This window comes from Trachemys scripta, chromosome 1 (genome assembly GCF_013100865.1).
Source record: "Trachemys scripta elegans isolate TJP31775 chromosome 1, CAS_Tse_1.0, whole genome shotgun sequence".
Classification (NCBI taxonomy): domain Eukaryota; kingdom Metazoa; phylum Chordata; order Testudines; family Emydidae; genus Trachemys; species Trachemys scripta.
The window spans coordinates 107,685,923-107,707,825 of NC_048298.1; the positions used below are offsets into that span (position 1 = coordinate 107,685,923).

The window sequence follows — 21,903 nt, forward strand, 5'->3', positions numbered from 1 at the left end:
AGGTTGTCATAGATACCCCTTACTTTTTAAGGACACCAGTGTGTTCTTTTTTTTTCCCCCAGACAAGAAGCTCTTCTAGCTGCCATCAGTGAAAAAGATGCCAACATTGCTCTGCTAGAGCTTTCATCCTCTAAGAAGAAGACCCAAGATGAAGTGGCTGCACTGAAGCGAGAGAAGGACCGCCTGGTGCAACAGCTCAAGCAACAGGTGGGAAGGGACAGAATCAGGCATGTGAGCTGGTGGTACGGGATTATTATCATGGGTGATAGAACTTTATAAATTAAAAATATACTGCCTTGCTGAGTACTGGGACAGAACCAGGGGTGCTTTCTGATCAGGGATTTCTCCACTTCCTCCTTAGAAGGCACTAGTGCTCTAGTGACAGTGGTTTTACACTTAACATTTAATATTGAAATAAAATGTTTAGTGTTCACATAATAAAGTTCTTTTTTTGACTTTAACCAATTTTAAAGCAGTTTAGAAACTGATTTTACAATTTCATAACATTTAATTTTACTGGTAGGGTCATAAATACTGTCACTTTCCAGCAAGATAGCATTCCGCTAGCAAGAGACACAAATGTAAAATGCATATACCCAGTTTGATCGTGGTGGAAAGTGCTTCTCAGCTGGTGAGCTTCCAGAGTGTCATACTGAACATAATGGAGCGGGGGTAGCTTTCTACTAAGGGCATGCATGTCTTTATATGACAACATCAGCCTGACTTGTGAATCCCTTTGCAAAACAGAGAGGGACTCTAAGGGGAGGTCTTTTGGGGGAGGAAGTAATGTTGTGTCCCGATAGTATAGTGGGCCTGAATAGATCCATTTAACTGGCTATGGTAGAATGCAAATAGTGCTTTTCTTTTAACTTTGACAGAAAGTATTAGTTGTTTGTATAATTGCATAGCTGTTGATAATGTATGTACAGATTGACTTTTTTTAAGAGAACAACATATATAGATTGTTTATATCTCCTCAAATCAGAAATTAATCCATAAACGCATAAGCCCCAGTTTACTTCCCAACAAGCAGTTCCGGAGCTCTTCAGCCATTCAGACTAAGCAAGCCTTTCTTTGATTTAAAACACTTCAGTGGAGAGACATGGATTCATCAAAGGAGGAAGGTACATGGGTTCAGAGAGATTTTGTAGCAATTCTCTCCTTCAACTTTGCTCTCTGCCTCTCCCGCACTATATCATGTTCCCACCCACTCAAGTTGCTCGTGTGTTACTGTGAAAGAGAAGGAAGGAGTCCTGCCAAAGACATTTTGGTTCTTTAATTTGTGTGCACGAAAGCTTAGATGAGGGAGCATTTCAGAAAGAAGATATGGCATCAATTTTTTTTTTTTTTATTTAAAGCTTCTAGTCCCTGAATTGCAGGAATGTGCCTCGATACAGAAACATTTCCTAATGAAGCAGTCAGCATTGACCAGGCTTTCCAGTAAATGGAGCTGCCTGCTTAGGATTGGTTGTCAACTTCCATGAAGGGATTTCCTCTATCATCAGAAGGAAGGGAGGCGAATTGGAGGGCAAGGGTTACCAACTAATGTAGTCCCAATTTACTTGCTCCCAAAGTAGTTTGTCTCCTTGACTGGTTCATGGTGAAACAGTGGTTGGGAGGCTGCTTCAGATGAGGGGGCCAGGGCTGATGCAAGAAAACAGAGCTGAAGGTTGTCTAACAAAGTCCAGATGTGCTGTGGTGAGTGCCAGCCAGTGTGTTCTAATTATAAGTCAGAGAGAAGCCCCGGCAGTGCGTGTCGAGCGGGCACCCACACTGGAATTAATGTAAATCAAGAGAGCTTTGGCCTCCTTTAACGCAGTTCATCCACCAGCCATCTGTCCAAGAATGGCCTGTGTTTCTGTGCTTCATTTTCTTCTCAAACTATGATTTAACAAGCAGCATACAGTAATTATCACAGCTTAAAGTCCTGGTCCACAGCTGTGAGTTGTAAATGGAAGGCATATGAGAATAGGCTGAATTTTTCTTCTCTGTGGGCTCATACTGAGACCTGTGAGGTTTCCTGGAATAAGATTTCTGAGTCAAGGTCTGTCATTTACTATATGTGTACAGTGCCTAGCACCACAGAGCTCCAGGCTGGTTGAGATCTCTAGGCACAACCACAGTTTAAATGTTTAATAATAATAATGCTGTTGCTTGGGGGCTCCGATCCATGGGGATTCTCAATTCATGCGCGTGGGAGCTCAGAGTCAGATTGTTATTCAGGTGGAATTGTTTGAGAAGCATCATATTTTTGAGTCAACAGACTGGATATGAGTCAACAGTGTGCTCTTGTTGCCAAGAAGGCTAATGGCATTTTGGGCTGTATAAGTAGGGGCATTGCCAGCAGATCGAGGAACGTGATTGTTCCCCTTTATTCGACATTGGTGAGGCCTCATCTGGAATACTGTGTCCAGTTTTGGCCCCCACACTACAAGAAGGATGTGGAAAAATTGGAAAGAGTCCAGCGGAGGGCAACAAAAATGATTAGGGGTCTGGAGCACATGACTTATGAGGAGAGGCTGAGGGAACTGGGATTGTTTAGTCTCCAGAAGAGAAGAATGAGGGGGGATTTGATAGCTGCTTTCAACTACCTGAAGTGGGGTTCCAAAGAGGATGGAGGTCGGCTGTTCTCAGTGGTGGCAGATGACAGAACAAGCAGCAATGGTCTCAAGTTGCAGTGGGGGAGGTCCATGTAAATCCTGCTGGTGTAATTTAACATAGTGCTTTTTGAATAGTGCACTAGGGAACATTTAGTGTGCACCAGCAGAGACCATGAGGACCAATACATTAGTGTGATTTAGAACTCATACCCCCATAGAGTACATTTCCCACTATGTAGACAAACCCTCGGTTGCTTCAGTAACAAGAGGGCTCTGCCCTGTACTCCACATCCTCTGTGTACCTGTAATGATCTACAATGCTTATACTGCAAATACGGTCAAGTAACCAACCTTTCAGTTGTTGCTGTAATACATTTGCAATCACTGGCCCATAGCTACTTGTAGACTTCACAGTGATTTTTATGATTGCAGAGCAGGCTTTGGTCGCCAGGGTCCCTGACTTGCGGGTAACGAGAAGAGCAATTACAAGCCTCTAGCTGCCCTAAATGCAGCTTCTGTGGTCAGTCTGTTTGGCATTTGCAGAAGGTTTAAGTACATAAAATTAAAATCTCCTTGGCCTTCTGTGTCTTCTTCCTCCCCATCCCCTTCATACACAGAGCAGCATGAAATGAGGGGCCAGTATTCACCACTCATGGCTCCACCACATAGAAATGAGCCATTTGTGGAAAGCAACATTGGACTGTAATAATAATACTTCCTACCATTTACAGAGCATTTTACATGTCAGGATAGACATCTAAGTGCTGAAACAAGCCTTTCTGCACTACTTTATGCTTCCTCCCTACAAGGATTTGTCTGACTTCCCTCATGAGGCTAAAGAATTGCAAAGATTTCATTGTTTCTCAAGTTAATTTCTTTCTTTGGGGAATGGGGGAGAGGAGAAGCTTTTTAGACTCTAGAATAGCCTCCCCGCAAATATTAGTTTTCCATAGTTACTTGTTTCCCTGGAAACCCAGCAGTTTGACACCTGACACACACTCCTCCTACTATGAACTTTTCCAAAGTAAAGTTCCACTGGTAGAGGCATTTCTCTTTGTAATAGAAGAATGTAAAACTGGGTCAGAAGAGACTGACAGACGAGCCGTTTCCTCGCTTACTACCATGTAACTACATGAGAGTTTCCATACTTTTGGCAGGTTTTTATTAACACTTCCTAGGAAACTGTACAGAACCTTTTAGGGTTGCAGATAGACCCTGTTTTGCCCTATTGGTCTTAGATTTTAGGACAATGTCTGCTGTTAAAGATTACCCCATCAGAAAATGAATTCCCTTTTCATCTGCCACAAAGAAAATTGATGACATGGCACAAAATGCTGATACTGTGGTAACTGATGCTCTTTGAAGCCTCTGTGTATTCCCACTTGTGAGATGGTGCCCTCACAATCGTGAATGCATGGAGGCAACTCTCAAACCATAGTTACTGGTAAGTAACCTTTCCTTCTAAAAATGGTAACATTATCACTGTTATCATGTATCCCAGTCAGTAGAACAGCAGGTAGGTCCGAGTGTAGAAAAGTTGGTGAGACTAAAACATCGTCAAAGTTCCAAAAGACCAAGCTACTGATGACTTTGATTCAGGCCATATAATTATGGCCCTGTCAAAGGATGCCAGTAGGTGATCTAGATAGTACACTTGAATTTTTTAAATAAGTTGTTGCCATTGTTTTCCCTGCATGGAATAGAGAGATGTTAAAATAAATGTTTCAAAATAAGTGGCTCCGGGAATTTGGATCTATCTGTTTGTTTAGATATTTATGGAACTTGTATATCAGAGTTCCCACCATTTAGTGGATAAAACTGAAAGCTCTCTATGATTTCTGAATGATTGTTCAGCCTGTTCAGAACCACAGTGTATGCACAGACTTATGTCCTCTTTATTTTAGGCAAAGAGAAGTGTTGTAAGAAATATTGTTGGTGGCAACAGTATTGTTGCCCATGTGTAGTACAGTCACAGCCTCATCTTCATCTAGGGAGTAGCTTCAGTGTAAAGTGTTCTATTCAGGTTCTTATACCACAACCATCACCAGGTATCCGAGCACTGCAAGTACAGCTATATCAAGATTTAGAAAAAGATATTTCAGCTGCCAAGATACATTGTCTTTGTAGCATGGTTTTAAGTGTCCTGACAGTGGGGCTGGCGTAGGAGTGGACAGACAGACAGTGAGGGAAAGCATTGTGTTCGTACACATCCCATTCAAGAAGCTATTAAAGTAGGCCTGTGATGGAATGTTAGATGGGGTGGGATCTGAGTTACTACAGAGAATTCTTTCCTTGGTGTCTGGCTGGTAAGTCTTGCCCACATGCTCAGGGTTTAGCTGATCACCATATTTGGGGTCGGGAAGGAATTTTCCTCCAGGGCAGATTGGCAGAGGCCATGAGGGTTTTTCGCCTTCCTCTGCAGTGTGAGGCACAGGTCACTTGCTGGTGGATTCTCTGCACCTTGAAGTCTTTAAACCACAATTTGAGGATTTCAGTAGCTCAGACATAGGTTAGGGGTTTGATACAGGAGTGGGTAGGTGAGATTCTGTGGCCTGCGTTGTGCAGGAGGTCAGACTAGATCAGAGGTGGGCAAACTACATCTGGCCCGCGGGGCTGTCCTGCCCGGCCTTTGAGCTCCCGGCCAGGGAGACTAGCCCCTGGCCCCTCTTCTGCTGTTCCCCCTCCCCCACAGCCTCAGCTCGACGTGCCAGCAGGGTGGTGGTGTGGCTGGCTCCAGCCGGGCGGCACAGCTCAGGGGCAGATTTACTAGTGAAGACAGGGTGCTCTGGCACAGGGCCCCCCAACAACAGGGGGCCCCAGAGCCGGGCAGTCGGGCAGCTCAGTATTGGCACACCCCCCGTGGAGGGGAGGAGGGGCTGCACTGCGGGGGCAGGGGAGCAGGTGGGCAGTGCGGGTGGCGGGAGCATGGCGAATGCAGGCACAGGATTCAGGAGGAGCACCGGGCGGCCGCGTAGCTGGCCAGAGAGAAGCGGCACTTTGAAGGGGAAACCACCGCTTCTCTCTGGCTGTGTGGCTGCCCCTGCTCCTCCTGAGTCCTCCGCCCATGTTCACAGGGCCACATTCCGATAGCGGGTGGGGTCCCGGGAGGTGGCAATCAGGGGACAAGGAGCAGGAGGGGTTGGCTGGGTTGGGGGTTCTGAGGGGGGCAGGAAGTGGGAGGGGGTGGATAGGGGGTGGGAGCCAGGCTGTTTGGGGAGGCACAGCCTTCCCTACTCGGCCCTCAATACTCAATTTTGGAACCCCGATGTGGCCCTCAGGCCAAAAGGTTTGCCCACCCCTGGACTAGATGATCATAATGGTCCCTTCTGACCTTAAAGTCTATGATTCTATGATAGAAACATAAAAAAGTTCTGGCTGAAGTGTGTGTAATTGGCTCTTATCCAGTGATACTGGCTATACAATTGAAGCATCATGGCTTTTGTTGTAAGCCTGTAATCCACACAGATTATCAGTCACGGAGCTTCTTGTTTTGCCACTCTTTGCTCCTCAGTAATTGTTTCTGTCTAGCAGGGAGCCATGCTAGGAGCAGAACCAAGGAATCTGACAACGGCTGAGCTGGCACAGTGAGCAAGATTGTACCATACCCTTGAACAGAGCTTACTGAAGAACAGCAAAACACACATTTACTGATTAAAAACAAACTACCCTCACTCAAGTTTTCCAGGGTTGGTTTTTTTTTCAATCCCTTTTAGATGATTAGTTACCAGTGTTTATCAATGCTTATGTTCCAGTCATGAACAGTACAGAAGAAATAAACAATTCTATTCTAATTGGGATGACATAATCAAATCTATACCCAGTGATGACAAACTCATAGTTCTATGGGACTTTAACGCCAGAGTTGGAAAAGACAGTGAGACTTGAAGTGGTGTAATAAACAACAATGGAATTGGAAAAATGAACAGCGGCGGTTTCCTCCTACTCGGTAAATGTGCTGATCACGAGCTCGTTATTATCAACACAATCTTCAAGCAAGCCAACAAATATAAAACTTGGTGGATACGTCCAAAATCAAAGTACTGGCACCTGATTGACTGTGTCATTATGCAGCAAAGAGACATAAGGAATGTGAAAATCACCAGAGCAATAAGAAGAGCAAACTTTTGGACCCCCCACAGGATGATCAACGAAACAGTGGTCTACAGATTAAACCGAAATTGGACATAGCAAACTTGAGACATCCATTGCATCAATAAAACTGCAGGGAAACTTAGAGGAAAATTTGTTAGCCATATATCATCACCTAATGACGCGCTCGAAAAGTGGAATATATTCAGATCTAGATAAAAATCAAAGACAGCACCAGGATTAGTTTGATGAAAATGGTGGTGAAATCCAAAATATCCACAAGGAAAAGAAAATGTGTTTAAGTCTTGGCGAAACAACAGTGAGTCAACATCAAACAAAGACACATTCAATTACCTGCAAACCAAGGCTCAGCTGATTGGAAAAGACAGAAGAAGAAATACAGCATTATGCCGATACTAACAACACAAAGTTATTTTATAACTCACTGAAGACCAGTTATAGCTAATCAAATTTTGTGCCAGCTTCACTAAAGTGTTTAGATGTATTTACCTTAATCAAGGACAAGAGAGGCATCTGTGAAAGATCAGCACTTTACTGAGCTACTCAGCCATCTTTCTATTGTCAACCCAGAGGTGCAGAGGAACCCAGGACCCCCAGCATGAAGAAATTGTCTAGTTACCTACCTTTTGAAAAAATACAAAAACAAATGAAGTCAGGTAAATCACCAGGCAAAGACAACATTCCAACTGAAAACTTCAAACTTGCAGGCCCCAACACTGTCAACTATCTGGGAAACTGAGAAGTCCTCAGGATTTCAAAGATACCTTTATTTTTGTAACTATAATTGTAACAAATCTGACTGCAACAACTACCATGGTACCGCCCTCCTATCTGTAGATGGTAAAATCTTTGCTTGTATTTTGCTCAATCAGCCTGTTGAAACAGTATCAGAGAAGTTTCTGCCAGAGATCCTGTGCGGCTTTAGATCAGTTTGGAGCATCACAGACATGATTTTTGTTGAGAGACAGATTCAGGAAAAATTAGTTGAACAAAACATGGAAGTATTTGCTGTCTCTATTGATCTTAAAAAGCATATGACACTGCGGAAATGGCCTCTGAAAATTCTAGAAAAGCTTGGATGCCCCATCAAATTTGTTAACATCATACGTCAAGTCCACGAAGACGTGACTGGTCAAGTCCTCTCAGATTATGGCCTCTCTAAGCCATTCCCCATATCTACTGGGGTGAAACAAGACTCTGAGCTGGCATTGGTCCTCTTTGGTCTCTTCTTTGCAGCGGTTCTGAATTACACAATTGACAACCTTCAGAAGGATATTTACGTAAGGTACAGAACTGATGGATAACTTTTCAGAAGTCCTTGAGAAACTCATATATGAAGCTCTTTTTGCAGATGATTGTGCTCTATTTAGTCATAGTGAAAGTAACCTACAGCTTATCCTTGATAGATTCTCAGAGGCAACTAAACTGTTTGGACTCACTTTCAGCCTGGAAAATCCTGAAGTCCTGTTCCAACCAGTGCCATCAGCCACCATCTCTGAACCAAACATCACCTTTGATGGTACAAAACTAAAGAATATCAATCATTTTACATACCTGGGCAATACCATCTCAAGTGACAGTTCCCTGAGTCAAGAAAATGTCAAACAGAATGCAAAAGACAAGCTAGGGTTTTGGAAGACTTCGCCATAGGATACTCAACACCTTCATACTGTTAACAAAACCGGTGACATACAATGCAGCAATGATAGCATCCCTTTTATATGGGTGTAAAACATGGCATACTGCATACACACCAAGCAGTTTGAAAAATTTCACATACAATGTCTTTGCTCTATTCTTAAGGTCCGCTGACAAAACAAAGTGTCAAACATTAACATCCTTGAAAGAGCAAAAACAACCAGCATCGAGGCAATCACACCTCATCCTAGGCGGACAAGTCAAGTTGTCAGAAAGGGTGATTGTAGACTCCTGAAAAAAGTCCTATGGCGAGCTGAAACTCAGAAAATTCAGGAAGGGCAGTGAATGTAAATGCTTCAAAAACACCCTTAAGCAGACTCTCACCTCATAAATATTGATAACTTCAGAGACGCAGCCAAGGGCAAACCTGAATATAGAGCAACTGTTAATAAAATTTGTAAACACTTTGACAAAGATGCAAAAAACTGATTAGAAAAAAGGGCCAAGCATGATTGACAATCTTCATTGGGAGCCTTCACTTTCCTGTGTGACATCTGTTCTCAACCTTGCTCCTCCGAGTACACAGCCACACAAGAAATGCCACAATGCCATACAGCAACATTCAATGCTGTGTCAACAGTTTTTTCTATGGCGGTGATTTACCTTCTTATGGAATTAACACTTACTCTCACTCCTTTGCCCTCCTCCTTCCAGCATTGCCCTTCTTCCTTTTATATTATTAAAATAAAACTGTGCACAGGTTAATTTCTTGCTGCCACTGACTTCAGGTCCCTTCACACCTACTCTCAGAGGAATATGCTGGCAAGCCAGGCATGTCGTCTGTACTTCAACTAGCAGCCAAGTCTCTTGTTTGTTACATTTCAGTAGTGATTCCATAGCTTTAGTTGAGGAGGCAGGTTCATTACCTCACTGAGGTATTGGAGCTTAATAAATTGTTTGTGAAGTAATTTTATATCTTCAAATGAAAGACGTCATAGAAGTGCAAAGTAGTATTAGCTTTGTTTTCAGTTACTTGTAACTTTTTAAAAAAAATATTTTTGGGGCTGAAATTTCCCATGTTTGCTCTCAGCCCAAAGAAAAACTGTTTTGGTTTATTACAGGTATTGCTCTCATTCATTAAGATTTTTACATGGCTGCAGTATAATTTTAGTACAGCATTTTAATTCTTCAAATCCCCATACAAATACTAATTAATAAAATAATTCCTTACAACATCCAGTGCCACTTAGATAGCTATATATAGCTTATATAACACCCAGTGTCTCTTCTATAACATTTCTTCATCACAAAGCCCTTTCTGAAGTGAAGTGTAAGTATCCTCATCCCTAGTCTACAGATGGGGAAACTGAAGATACACAATGAATCAATGGAAGAGCCCAGATTAGAACTCAGGAGTTCCTGTCTCCCAGTCTGGTGCCGTGGCCGTTAGACCACACTGCCTCTCAGCTATAACCATCTTGCTGGTTTTTGACAGCCCAAGAAATTGTACCCTAAGAGGTCTATAATGGGAAAGAATCTCAGATTTGGGGAAAGTGGTAGAGCCAAGAGCCTTGAAAATGAGCTTGGTTCTTCTAAAAGTTTATACTGATGACATGGAAATCTGAAGGTCATATTCTTCAGTGTCTAGCACAATTGAGTCCTGGTCCATGACTATGGTAATACAATAATAAATAATAATAATACTGTGAGATCAGTCATTTCGAATTGTAACTCTGTAGTTTGTGAATACATCCTGTTACTATCCTTGCATAAACCACACCAATATTGTATATTTGGCTGGCACTTGGTTGCACTTAAATCATGGGAATGCATTATAGCAGGGGTTCTCAACCTGTGGGTCACAACCCCTGAGCAGGTAACAGCCCCCTTCCCTTTTTCTTTCTTTCCTACCTTTTTATATAACAAAAAATATATTTCCAGCCCTTATAGAGAGAATCTTGAAAGTTTAAACTGATGCAATGGTGCCTACCTGAATTTGCAGACTGCCTGAAATGATACTCTAAAAAGTATGAATTGCTCCCATTCATCTCTGTCAAGGAGTCTGCAATTTGGTGATCGTGGAATTTGACATCATTCTAATAAGCCACAGAATGCAGTATTTTTGCCATGGAGTTCATCATGTTGCTGCAGCCAGGAGGCCAACATTTTGTTTTGTCTCCCTGCCCAGATGGGCCCTGCCTGCATCTGCCTCCTGTTTTCCACCTTCCCCACAAGGGGAAGCTGACTGGGTTATAGTGTGTGTTCCATGGAGCCAGCAGGACAGTGGAAACCATCCTCTCTTCCTTACTCTTTCCTCTATTTTGTGGATCTGTGCTGCAATCTAACTTTCCACTCTGGTGCACTTGGACCAAAGCACATAACAGAATGCTGGTCACCTACCAGAGTATTTCAAAACAGTTGTCGCAGTAGCTGACAAAGGATTCTTAGAGAGACAAGGTAGGTGAGGTAATATCTTTCATTGGACCAACTTTTGTTGATGAAAGAGACAAGCTTTTGAGGCTACACAGAGTTCTACAAATAGTGAAAGCTACCAAGCTTCATGTAATTGGGGAAACGTTGATTGTGCTTTGTGTCTTAGACGTTTTACTGGGAACTGCTGCCACCAATCAGGTAAAAACAGTTTCCCTCTTCAGTGATGCAGTTAGCTGATGAATTAATGACATCCCTGCAGATGTTCAGGAATAGCTGTTTAGAAGAGTTCAGAAGATCCAGTTCTTGTCAATACAACTGGATAAAACTGCAGATGTCATCTTTTGCCCAACTTTTAACATTTGGTTGGTTTGCCTGAGAATGGTCCATATATAAGGACTTCCTGTTTGCTGTGTACTGACAGGATGCTCCTCAGGGGGAAATTTTTTGAAGCTTTTGAACTATCAGTTCTTGCAGCTAGGTTGGATTAGCATCACTGTGTATTTGCATTGATGAAGCCTGAGCTTTGGCATGAAAACTCAGAAATTTTGTGACTAGAACCCAATCTTGCCTTTTGAACATATTGTTCAGTGTACTGGGAAAGTATAGCGACTAAGCAGATACCAGTGGAACTGAAAAAAGTACTTGATGAGACTTAAAAATTGTGAATTTTCGTAAAGGTAAGCCCGCCAATCCATGCATCTGTCTTACTTTGTGTGAAGAAATGGGCATTATCCATATCTCCTCTTCCACACTGAAGTTTGTTGGCTTTCACGTGACAAAGTTTTGAATCACTTGTTTGAGCTCACAAGATACAAGGTTTTCTTAGCTGAACTTGGCTGAAACCTTGCTAAATACTTTACTGATCGACTTTGGCATTTTTAAATGATTCTTTCAGGGGTGGAATATGGCGTAGGTTCTCAACCTATGAGGTGCAACTCCCTACATGACTAAATGGGATGGGGGGATCCCAGCTAAAAGGAAGAAGTGCAGTCTCAGAACAGTCATGATATGGAAAAATAGGTACTGATATGGAAAAGCTTAAGAACCACTGTATTAAAGGATTGGCCAGTATGGGCCAGGCAACAATGGCATCCAGACTTAATGCATCTGTCAAGATGACTAATAGAACCTCTGATGCTAGTACAGGACTTGTTGAAAAAACACTGGATGGTTTATCATCCAGATCTTCAGTCTCTTCATCTAACAGCATGGGGAATAGGACTCTAGGGTTGTTAGAAAAAGTTGTTCATTAGATGTGCAAAATGTATTGTCTCATTCCAGGAAAGAGTCAACACAAAGATGTTCTAGTCATAAATAGAAAATATTTTTATTGTGGCTTTTGCTGCAGATCCATATGCAACACCAATTAGTTTCATTTTACAATATTTGTTATACCTTAAGAAATGAGCTCTCACTATCTTCAGTGAAGATTCATCTCTCAGCCATATCAGCATACCATGTACCGGTGGAGGGAAAAATCTATTTTTAGTAATAATATAGTTAAAAGGTTTTTAAAAGATCTCAGTAATTTATACCTTCCAATAAGATATCCTATACCATCTTGGGATTTAAACATAGTGCTCTCACAATTGATAAGACCTCACTCTGAGCCTTTGGGAAGCTGTAACATTGGTCTACAATTTTTGAGAAGTCGTCTGCTTCAGAGATAAAATGTGCAATATATTTATTATATATTTTGATGTGCTGAATTCAAATATGACAATTAAAACAACTGGCTACTGTTTCTAAGATATTTAAGTTTTTACATTTTATGTCTATGTATATTGTGTAGATAGTAGAGTTTTAATCATAAATTGTAAACCTAGGTCTTTTCATGTGTTTATGGTTGCTTTACATGATAATATTTCACCTGTCCTGTTTATGTAACACTTCAAAAATCAGCAAAAGAGTTATATAAATAAAATTTATTATGAAACAAGGCAAAAAACTATTATGTACATAGTTTAGTCCTATTCAGTGTCTACTCGGCGCTTCTTGGCTTGTCTCTTGTATTCATTAAATGGAGCATCTCTTGTCACTGTCCAGCAATAGTCTGCAAGCATTGATGGGCTCCATTTGCCCTGATAGCGTGTCTCCATTGTTGCAATGTCCTGGTGAAATCGCTCGCCGTGCTCGTCGCTCACTGCTCTGCAGTTTGGTGGAAAAAAATCTAGATGAGAGTGCAAAAAATGTATCTTTAGTGACACATTGCAACCAACGCTTTTGTATGCCTTGAGGAGGTTTTCCACTAACAACCTGTAGTTGTCTGCCTTGTTTCCGAGAAAATGTATTGCCACTAACTGGAAGGCTTTCCATGCCATCTTTTCCTTGCCACACAGTGCATGGTCAAATGCATCATCTCGAAGAAGTTCACGAATCTGAGGACCAACAAAGACACCTTCCTTTATCTTAGCTTCACTTAACCTTGGAAATTTTCCACGGAGGTACTTGAAAGCTGCTTGTGTTTTGTCAATGGCCTTGACAAAGTTCTTCATCAGACCCAGCTTGATGCGTAAGGGTGGTAACAAAATCTTCCTTGATTCAACAAGTGGTGGATGCTGAACACTTTTCCTCCCAGGCTCCAATGACTGTCGGAGTGGCCAATCTTTCTTGATGTAGTGGGAATCTCATGCACGACTATCCCATTCACAGAGAAAACAGCAGTACTTTGTGTATCCAGTCTGCAGACCAAGCAAGAGAGCAACAACCTTCAAATCGCCACAAAGCTGCCACTGATGTTGGTCATAGTTTATGCACCTCAAAAGTTGTTTCATGTTGTGATAGGTTTCCTTCATATGGACTGCATGACCAACTGGAATTGATGGCAAAACATTGCCATTATGCAGTAAAACAGCTTTAAGACTCGTCTTCGATGAATCAATGAACAGTGTCCACTCATCTGGATCGTGAATGATGTTGAGGGCTGCCATCACACCATCGATGTTGTTGCAGGCTACAAGATCACCTTCCATGAAGAAGAATGGGACAAGATCCTTTTGACGGTCACGGAACATGGAAACCCTAACATCACCTGCCAGGAGATTCCACTGCTGTAGTCTGGAGCCCAACAGCTCTGCCTTACTCTTGGGTAGTTCAAATCCCTGACAAGGTCATTCAGTTCACCCTGTGTTATGAGGTGTGGTTCAGAGGAGGAGGATGGGAGAAAATGTGGGTCCTGTGACATTGATGGTTCAGGACCAGAAGTTTCATCCTCTTCCTCTTCCTCGTCTGACTCAAGTGAGAATGATTCTGGTGCATCAGGAACCAGCAGCCCTTCTCTGTGGGGTACTGGGCGTATACTGATGGAATGTTTGGATAATGCACAGTCCACTTTTTCTTCTTTGACACACCTTTCCCAACTGGAGGCAGCATGCAGAAGTAACAATTGCTGGTATGATCTGTTGGCTCTCTCCAAATCATTGGCACTGCAAAAGGCATAGATTTCCTTTTCCCATTCAACCACTGGCGAAGATTTGTTGCACAAGTGTTGCAGCATATGTGTGGGGCCCACCTCTTGTCCTGATCTCCAATTTTGCAGCCAAAATAAAGGTGATAGGCTTTCTTAACCATAGTGGTTATACTGCGCTTTTGTGAGGCAAAAGTCACTTCACCACAAACATAGCAGAAGTTATCTGCACTGTTCACACAAGTACGAAGCATCTCTGCTCACTTTGGCTAAACAGAAATGTGTCTGTTTGCAAAATCAAACACTGACAAATAAGAGAGCACGACACTATGATTTCTAGAGCTGATCTAGGGCAATTTGTTCAGCAGAGTGATGTAAGCTTCGTTATGATTGCATCATCCATGACTTCTAGGAATAACATGATGCAATTCATAGCATGTATGACGCAATACCAGCTTCAGATTGCATCATTAATTGTTTTGCCTAAAAAACAAGTACTGTCCAAACCCAGTCATAGATTTATTCCTAGATCCAGTCAAAGATGTATTTTAGTAATTTCTGGTTTAAATTGAGATCCCTTCCCTTTATAACTCACTTATCCTCCGCCATTCCCAAGTCAGGGGTCGTATATACTGACCCAATAGCATATCTTGAAAACTAGAGCCAATCAACAATTTTAAGCATCATTTTCATTCTCAGTGACCCAGAATTAGTAAAGTTTGACTACATTTATTTCAGAAGCATTTTGGCTGTAGAGCAGTGAATTTATTTTGTCTATTTAGACAGTGACTTTGATAATCATTACCTCTGTAAGGCATAAACGGCGATGCCTACACTATAAATTACTTTGGTATAATTTATATCACACAGGGGTGTGAATAATCCACACCGTTGAGTGACATAAGTTATAGCAACCTAAGTGGCAGTGTGGTCAGTGCTGTGTCAGAGAGCTTCTCCTGCCGACATAGCTACCATGTGTCATGGAAGCAGGAGTTATTAAGCCGACAGGAGAGCTCTCTCCCATTGATTTAGAGCATCTTCACCAGAAGCACTCCACCTGTATAGCTGTGCTGCTGTAGTATAGACATAGCCAAAGTGAATTACATGCATTAATGGCTGATCAGCCATTTAGTTTTTCACACAGTTCTTGTACACACCCAATGTTTTTACCTAAAAGGATCTCATATTTTCATATAAACCAGTTTATAAAATTTTGCCGGTGTTTTTTCCCAAACTTCATATTGAAGAGGGGGAGGCCAAACCACATACTCTGGTTGTTAGAAGCCTTTAGCTTTTTATTTAGACAGGACTGATTAAGCAATTTAGATAGTCCCCAAAGTTGTTTATTGCTTATGAAAAAAATAACAAGGTGAAAGTAGTACTGCATGTAGTCTTTATGCAATGCAATGGTCAGAGCGTTCCATAAATGTGAATATACAGAACTCATCATGAAGAAACCTTAGTTATAGGTAAGTAACCTTCATTAATGGGTCGAATGAATTGTTTTATTTTTGACCATTTTAAAATGTCCTTGAATTTTTTTAAATAAAATTAAAAGAAATTTTGAAAGGAAAAGTCATTTTAAATTGAAAAATCAAAACATTTCATTTAAAAATGTCAAAATAAAATGTTTCAATTTTTTCTGAATTTTGTTTGTTTTTTCCAAAATGAACAATTTGGCTAAACTGACCAAAAAAACCCACCATGAAACAGTTAGGGGATGCCATATCTGCATTTTTGGCAAAAAACTGTTTCAGCCAAAAAATGTCACCTAACTCTATGTATGACCCCTAAAAATAGCTGGATGCAATTCCAAGAGGATCATGGATTATCCTTGGAAAGCATAAGATGCCATACCAGAACACTGGGCACAGGGTTCCAAAAACATCAACCTACTCTTCTACCACTCACTGTTTCATACTGGAGCCATAAAACAAGGCAGAAGGTCTGCAATTAAACATAGCTTGTTAAGAGGCATAACAAGCTTGTGACTTTAAAACTTTCTCTTAAATAAAGCAGTGATTCAGTAGCATGGGGCCTTAGTGGTTAGCAAAAGGAATGATATACCACCCTTAGCCATCAGTAATCTCCAACCCTTATAACCATCTCCTGCCACACTTTCTACATGCCTACATATAAACTAGATCTGATTCCAATTCAATAACATGTTGATGCCTTTATACCTGTATAGGGGCTCAAACTATGTTTTTGTACATGCATGTTCATATAGCATCTTTCCATAGTATATAGTACAGCTTTTTAATAGCATTTCCTAAGTAGAGTATCACAACACACCGTACAGCAAGAAACTGTCATAATGGCAGGGTTGTCTCTATACTTAACTTTGTTTGCCTCTTGCCTATTTTTTATCAAGGAAGTTGACTTGGGAAACATGACAGCACTTTCTCTAGATTCTGGCTGAAGAAACGAAGGATACAGAGAGAATAGTAGTTGGCTGGTATGGAAGAGTGAAGTGAGGGTTTTTTCTCAAGAAAATTGTGTGAGGGAAAGGGTTGGGAGATAAAGGTAATATCATTTTTAAATGAGACAGAAATGTAGTGGAAAAATGCAAAACAAAAAGAGAGGTTAGAAATCTGGGTAGGAAATAATAAAATGAGATTGAATTGGGAAAAATACAAAGTAATATGGGGGAGAATAAACCAAAATACAGATATTCAGCAGGTTGCGGAAATCTGGAGATTAACTCTGAATTTGCAATGCAGTATGCGCCCCACTCCCTCCGAAAAAGTCTGTTCAGTGTTGGGCTGTGCATATGACAGGCATCAATTATGTCACAGAGCAAGGAAGTGACAGTTCTTCTTTGAGGGATGTCCCTGTGGGTGCTCCGCTCCAGGCAATGGTGCATCCCTGCACCTTTGCTCGGAGAATTTTAGTAGCAGTGCCTGTACAGGTCGTGCATGTGCGATGCCTGCCTCGTGTGCCATTGTCACTTCATCTAGCGCGTGTGACCCAGACCCCTCAGTTCCTTCTCAACCATCCCCGGCCTGAGACGGAGCTTAGCAGTCCCATTAAAAACTTTCATTTCTACTGTTAGATAAATTAGTGAGTTAGGCTAGTTTAGATAGGTTAAGTTTCAGTTCTTAGACTTTTACATCCCTTTCAAAAACAATTTTTTATTTCTTCCTCCTTTAGTACAGCTAGTATTAAGTTAGAGAAATGCCTGGTTCACCAGGATTTAAGAGATACACGTGCAGAGAGGCAATGCCTGTGTCAGTGGACCCACTCAATTTGATCGTTGCCTCTGGGAAGCTCACATTCCTCAGAAATGTGCCCATTGTAACAAACTGGGTGAGGGCACGCAGAGATAAAGACCTGAGGCTGAAACTCATTTTGATGGAAAAGTCATTAAGAACAGCCTCCGACCCAGGACAGGAAACCTCTTCCCGGCCAGTCTTTTCACCACCAAGGTCTCCAAATACCAAAAAATCCACACACAAAATCCTCTTCGCTTCATAGAGAACAGACCAGCAGAAAACAGTCCCCGACCAAATTGCTCTTATCAGTGCTGGCAGCACTGCGGCTCAACACTTATGACACTCTGGGCATGTCTGGCACCTCCTGTGCGTCGGCTGCCTCTGGAACCTAGTGCTCCAGTGTGGAGTCTAAGGGCTCTAAGCAGGGGTGAAAGTAACTTAAAGGATTTACCGGTACGCCGGAGTCCTGAGCGGGGCGTGGCCTCAACCGGAAGAGATGGGACCTTTCAAGATTAAAAGGCCCTGGGGCTCCCGCTGTGGCTGGGAGCCCCAGGGCATTTAAATCACCCCGGAGCTACCAGCTGCAGAGGCGGCTGGGACCCCCGGGGCTCAGGGGTGAATTAAAGGGCCCAGGACTCCGGATGCCACCGAGCTCCGGGCCCTTTAAATCACCGCAGGAGCCCTGCCGCCGCTACCCCGGGGCGGCAGGGCTCGGGCTGGGGTAGTGGCAGCAGGGCTCTGGAGGCAATTTAAAGGGCCAGGGGCTCCAGCCGCTGCAGGGAGCCCCAGACCCTTTAAATTACCTCTGGAGCCCTGCCGCCGCTGGGGTAGCAGTGGCAGGGCTCCGGCGGTGATTTAAAGGGCCCAGGCTTTGGCTGCTGGGAGGAGCCCCAGGCCCTTTAAATCACCACCGGAGCTCCGGCAGCGGGGCTCGGGCAGCACTTTAAAGGGACCGGGGCTCCCCGCAGCGGCTGGAGCCCTGGGCCGTTTAAATTACCATCAGAGAAGCAGGGTCAGTCCGGCATTGTGTACCTGCCCAGACCGGCTTACTTTCACCTCTGACTCTAAGCCGCCCATCACCACAACACTGTCGACAGCGCTAAAGGAATCTGCACTGACAACCGCCCTGATTACAGTGCCACAGCCCAATATTGCTAGCGCAACAGCGCCAACACACACTGCACCGGCTCTGCACACTGTACTTCCAATACAATCGGCACTCACTGTTCAGCACCGAAGCTCTCGGTGCCGCACCACTTTCTGCATCAGAAGGATCTGTTCTCCTTGACTCAGTGGCAGCGAAAGCATCACTTCCACGAGACAGATTCAACATGATAAAGACATTCATATCCACAGCGAGGACAAGCCCACAGATTACAGCCCACACATGCCTCCAACTTCTGGGCCACATGGCAGCATGCATATTTGTGGTGAAACACACATGGTTACATATGCACTGCCTACAAGAATGGCTAGGAACCATATACAGACCAAACAAACACGTATTAAACCGACGATTAACAATGCCTCCCAAAGTCAAGGAATCACTAGCCTGCTGGACTCAACCACACAACGTGTTCTCGGGGATCCCATTTACACAGGATCCTCCATCACAGATGATAACAATGGATACCTCCCTCATAGGGTAGGGAGCACACCTGCAACATCACACAATTCAGGGGTTATGGTCCGCAGCCAAGACAAGGATACTCATAAACCTGCTAGAATTCCGTGCTGTCCACAATGCCTGCCTCCACTTCTTACCGTTCATAAGGAATCAGAACAGAAAAGTAATGACCGACAACATTGCTTGCATGTTCTATGTAAACAGGCAAGGGGGAGCCCGTTCACATTCATTATGCACCAATAAAAATATGTAATTTTGTACTTGTGCTCAACAGAAGTCATGGATTCTCTTTCCTTAGGTGTATAACTTTCCCTTTCCACCCTGTTCTACTGAGATCAAAGAAATTTCTTTACCAGAGGAAAGATGCTACCATGTGTCGTTTCTATAGGGGAGAAAATGTCGACTGGGGGCAGGGGAGAGATCTACTGTCTTCTGCCTGTGTGGGAGACTGTGAGGATTCTGTTGCCACCTGCCATTTCCTTCCTTCCCATTCCCAGTGGAGCTTTTCAAAATGTTGCCATTAGAACAGAAATACTGTACTCTACTCCTCTAGGGTGATGAAACAGGGTTTTGTCTAAAAATGCCAATTTGTTGAACCTGAAATGTTTTGCACAAACATATCAGGTTCAGCGAACATTCAATGAACCAGGCAGTGTTGCGGCAGAAACCTGCCTGCTTTCCTGCCAGCTCACCTGGTGGGCTGCTGGGGACCCCAGGGTTCTAGGGTCTGTGACTCCAGGGTAGATCCACCTCATAGGCTGTCCCAGTGCCAGGAAGCTCAGGGCATCTAGGATCAGCAGCTCCAATGTGTGGACAGACTGGGACCCAGGCTTTTCAGGTTCCAAAGTTCTGGGGCAGTTGTGCCACACCAATTGCCTCTGAATTGGGAACCCTTGGGCTTCTAGGGTCCCTGGCTCAGCGATAGCCCTTCTACGCGGAGGGCTTCTAGACTCCTGGACTGCATGACTCCAGGAGCCTGGTGAGTCAGCTACTCCAAGAGTCAGTCAGCCCAGGCTGCCAGCTGGCCAAGGAATAATCCATATGGAGGGGCTGCCCAGAGTTGTGGCCCCTCAAAGCTCTATCAGCTGCTATCTGAAATTGACATGATTCTTGTCAGTTTCATTGCTGCTATTCAGTAGTGGGCAGCAGTGAAACTGGCAAGAATCATGTTAATTTCAGAGTCCCAGGAAGCACATTTCATTTTGGAAACCCCATATGTTGATGTTTTTGAAATCCCCTTTTTTAAAATTTCTAGTTTGCAATAAATATTTTTTTTCTGCATTCAAATGAACCCAAATTTTGAAACACTAAAATTTCCTGTGAACCAGAAATTCTGCGTTTAGGCCAGCTCTAGCTGCCTCTAAGTGGATCTGTGTTGAAACAAGTTTACTCCTGAGAGGAGAAGGTGATATGATTCCTCAAATCCAGGGATATCAAGGTGGTGGGAGAGTTGCTTCCTCATTGCATTATTGAGTTAGGCTTCTTCCCTGGAGTCTCTTCAGCACCCAGAAATAGCTAAGAAGTAGGTAAAGATTAGATTTATAATTGAAAGCAAGCTTCAATCTTAAATATCAAAAGTCTTCTTACTCTTGTTCACTACTGCTAGTGGGGGTATCCAAAGCATGACTATCATATGGTCATAAGAAGATAGTTGGTCAGCTCTAACAAATTATTTTAAATGTAGGGAAAATGACCTTTGTAGTAACATACTGTATGCCCTTCAATTGCTAATAGTCTAGGAGGAAGTTTACGTATTAACTTTCATAAAGTTTGAATCCCCAAATGTATGAAGAAATCATTATCACAATATTGATGTCTGAAGGGAGCAGGGGGTCTCTTACCTTGAATCCACTATGAAGAACAGCCATTTTGCTAGTTTTCTATTTCTTATTGTATGACCTTAATATATGACAGGATTTTGCCCTTTACCTGCCTCCAGATGTCTCTTTTCTAATACCTTCACAAACATTCATACAGATGTTTACCTGCCAACCCAAGCTGCATTTCATGCAAATATTTATCTACTGCTGTTTGGGTAAAAGAAACAAAGGGAGCTAGCCCATGTAGGCCTGCTTATGTTCTCCATAAATTCTAAGGCATGAGTATCTGTCTTGTATTTACAACACAGATACTATACTACTAAGCTGTTCTTTTCTATTCACTGAGAACCTGGAATTTATATACTTAATTTCACCATTTGTACCCTGATTAATCTTCTTAACAAGTTAAAAACAAACCTTTTCCCAAATCTGCCTGTGACTCAGCTGTGGACTCTGATACCATGCCAGAGTGCCTCCCAGATTTTTGACAGATAAAACCATGGCTTTACTTCCATTACCTAAACCAGAACACCAAATTTCTGCCAACTGCTTACATAAATGCTGGTTTAAAAATTAATATCATATAAAAAAACACACATGTATTCATTGTTTAAAACTTGGAAGACTGCAGAGGTTTACTTGCTCTGTGGAAGTAATAAGTAATGTACCTTAATGTTTTGGGAAGATTTTTAAATCTATTTTGTGTCCCCCTTCAAGCCTCTTCTGTTCCCACTAAGAGGCAGGTTAGGTTTCAGTGAGTTCTGATTGACTAGAGTAAGAAGAGTCCAGAGGTTGAGAGATGTGGGGAAATCTGGATTCAGACCAGTTTCTCTTTGTCCATCTGTTCTGTCTTTCTCCTCATCATTTCCAGATGTTTAAAAATACTTCTTCAAAATTTTGATATAACTCTTCATTTCCTCTTCTCCACCCTTCCCAACCATCAAACCCTGCTTGTCCTTCCTATTGTCAGCCTGCTGCCTTTTATGATACTATGGGGATTTTATAAATCCTTTGACTTCCCTGATCCCTCTCAAGTCCTCCGGCTGCAAGTAAA

At 42.6% G+C, this 21,903-nt stretch overlaps 1 protein-coding gene across 15 annotated transcripts in view; it reads left to right on the top strand.

Moving 5' to 3' along the window:
* Positions 1–21,903, top strand: part of ERC1 (ELKS/RAB6-interacting/CAST family member 1) — a 530,185-nt gene that overhangs the window by 428,348 nt on the left and 79,934 nt on the right. For all 15 annotated transcript variants that reach the window (XM_034780724.1, XM_034780799.1, XM_034780743.1 and 12 more), the window contains one exon: positions 63–207. In XM_034780724.1, the coding sequence (XP_034636615.1) occupies positions 63–207 (145 nt within the window). The remainder of the gene's footprint in view (positions 1–62; positions 208–21,903) is intronic.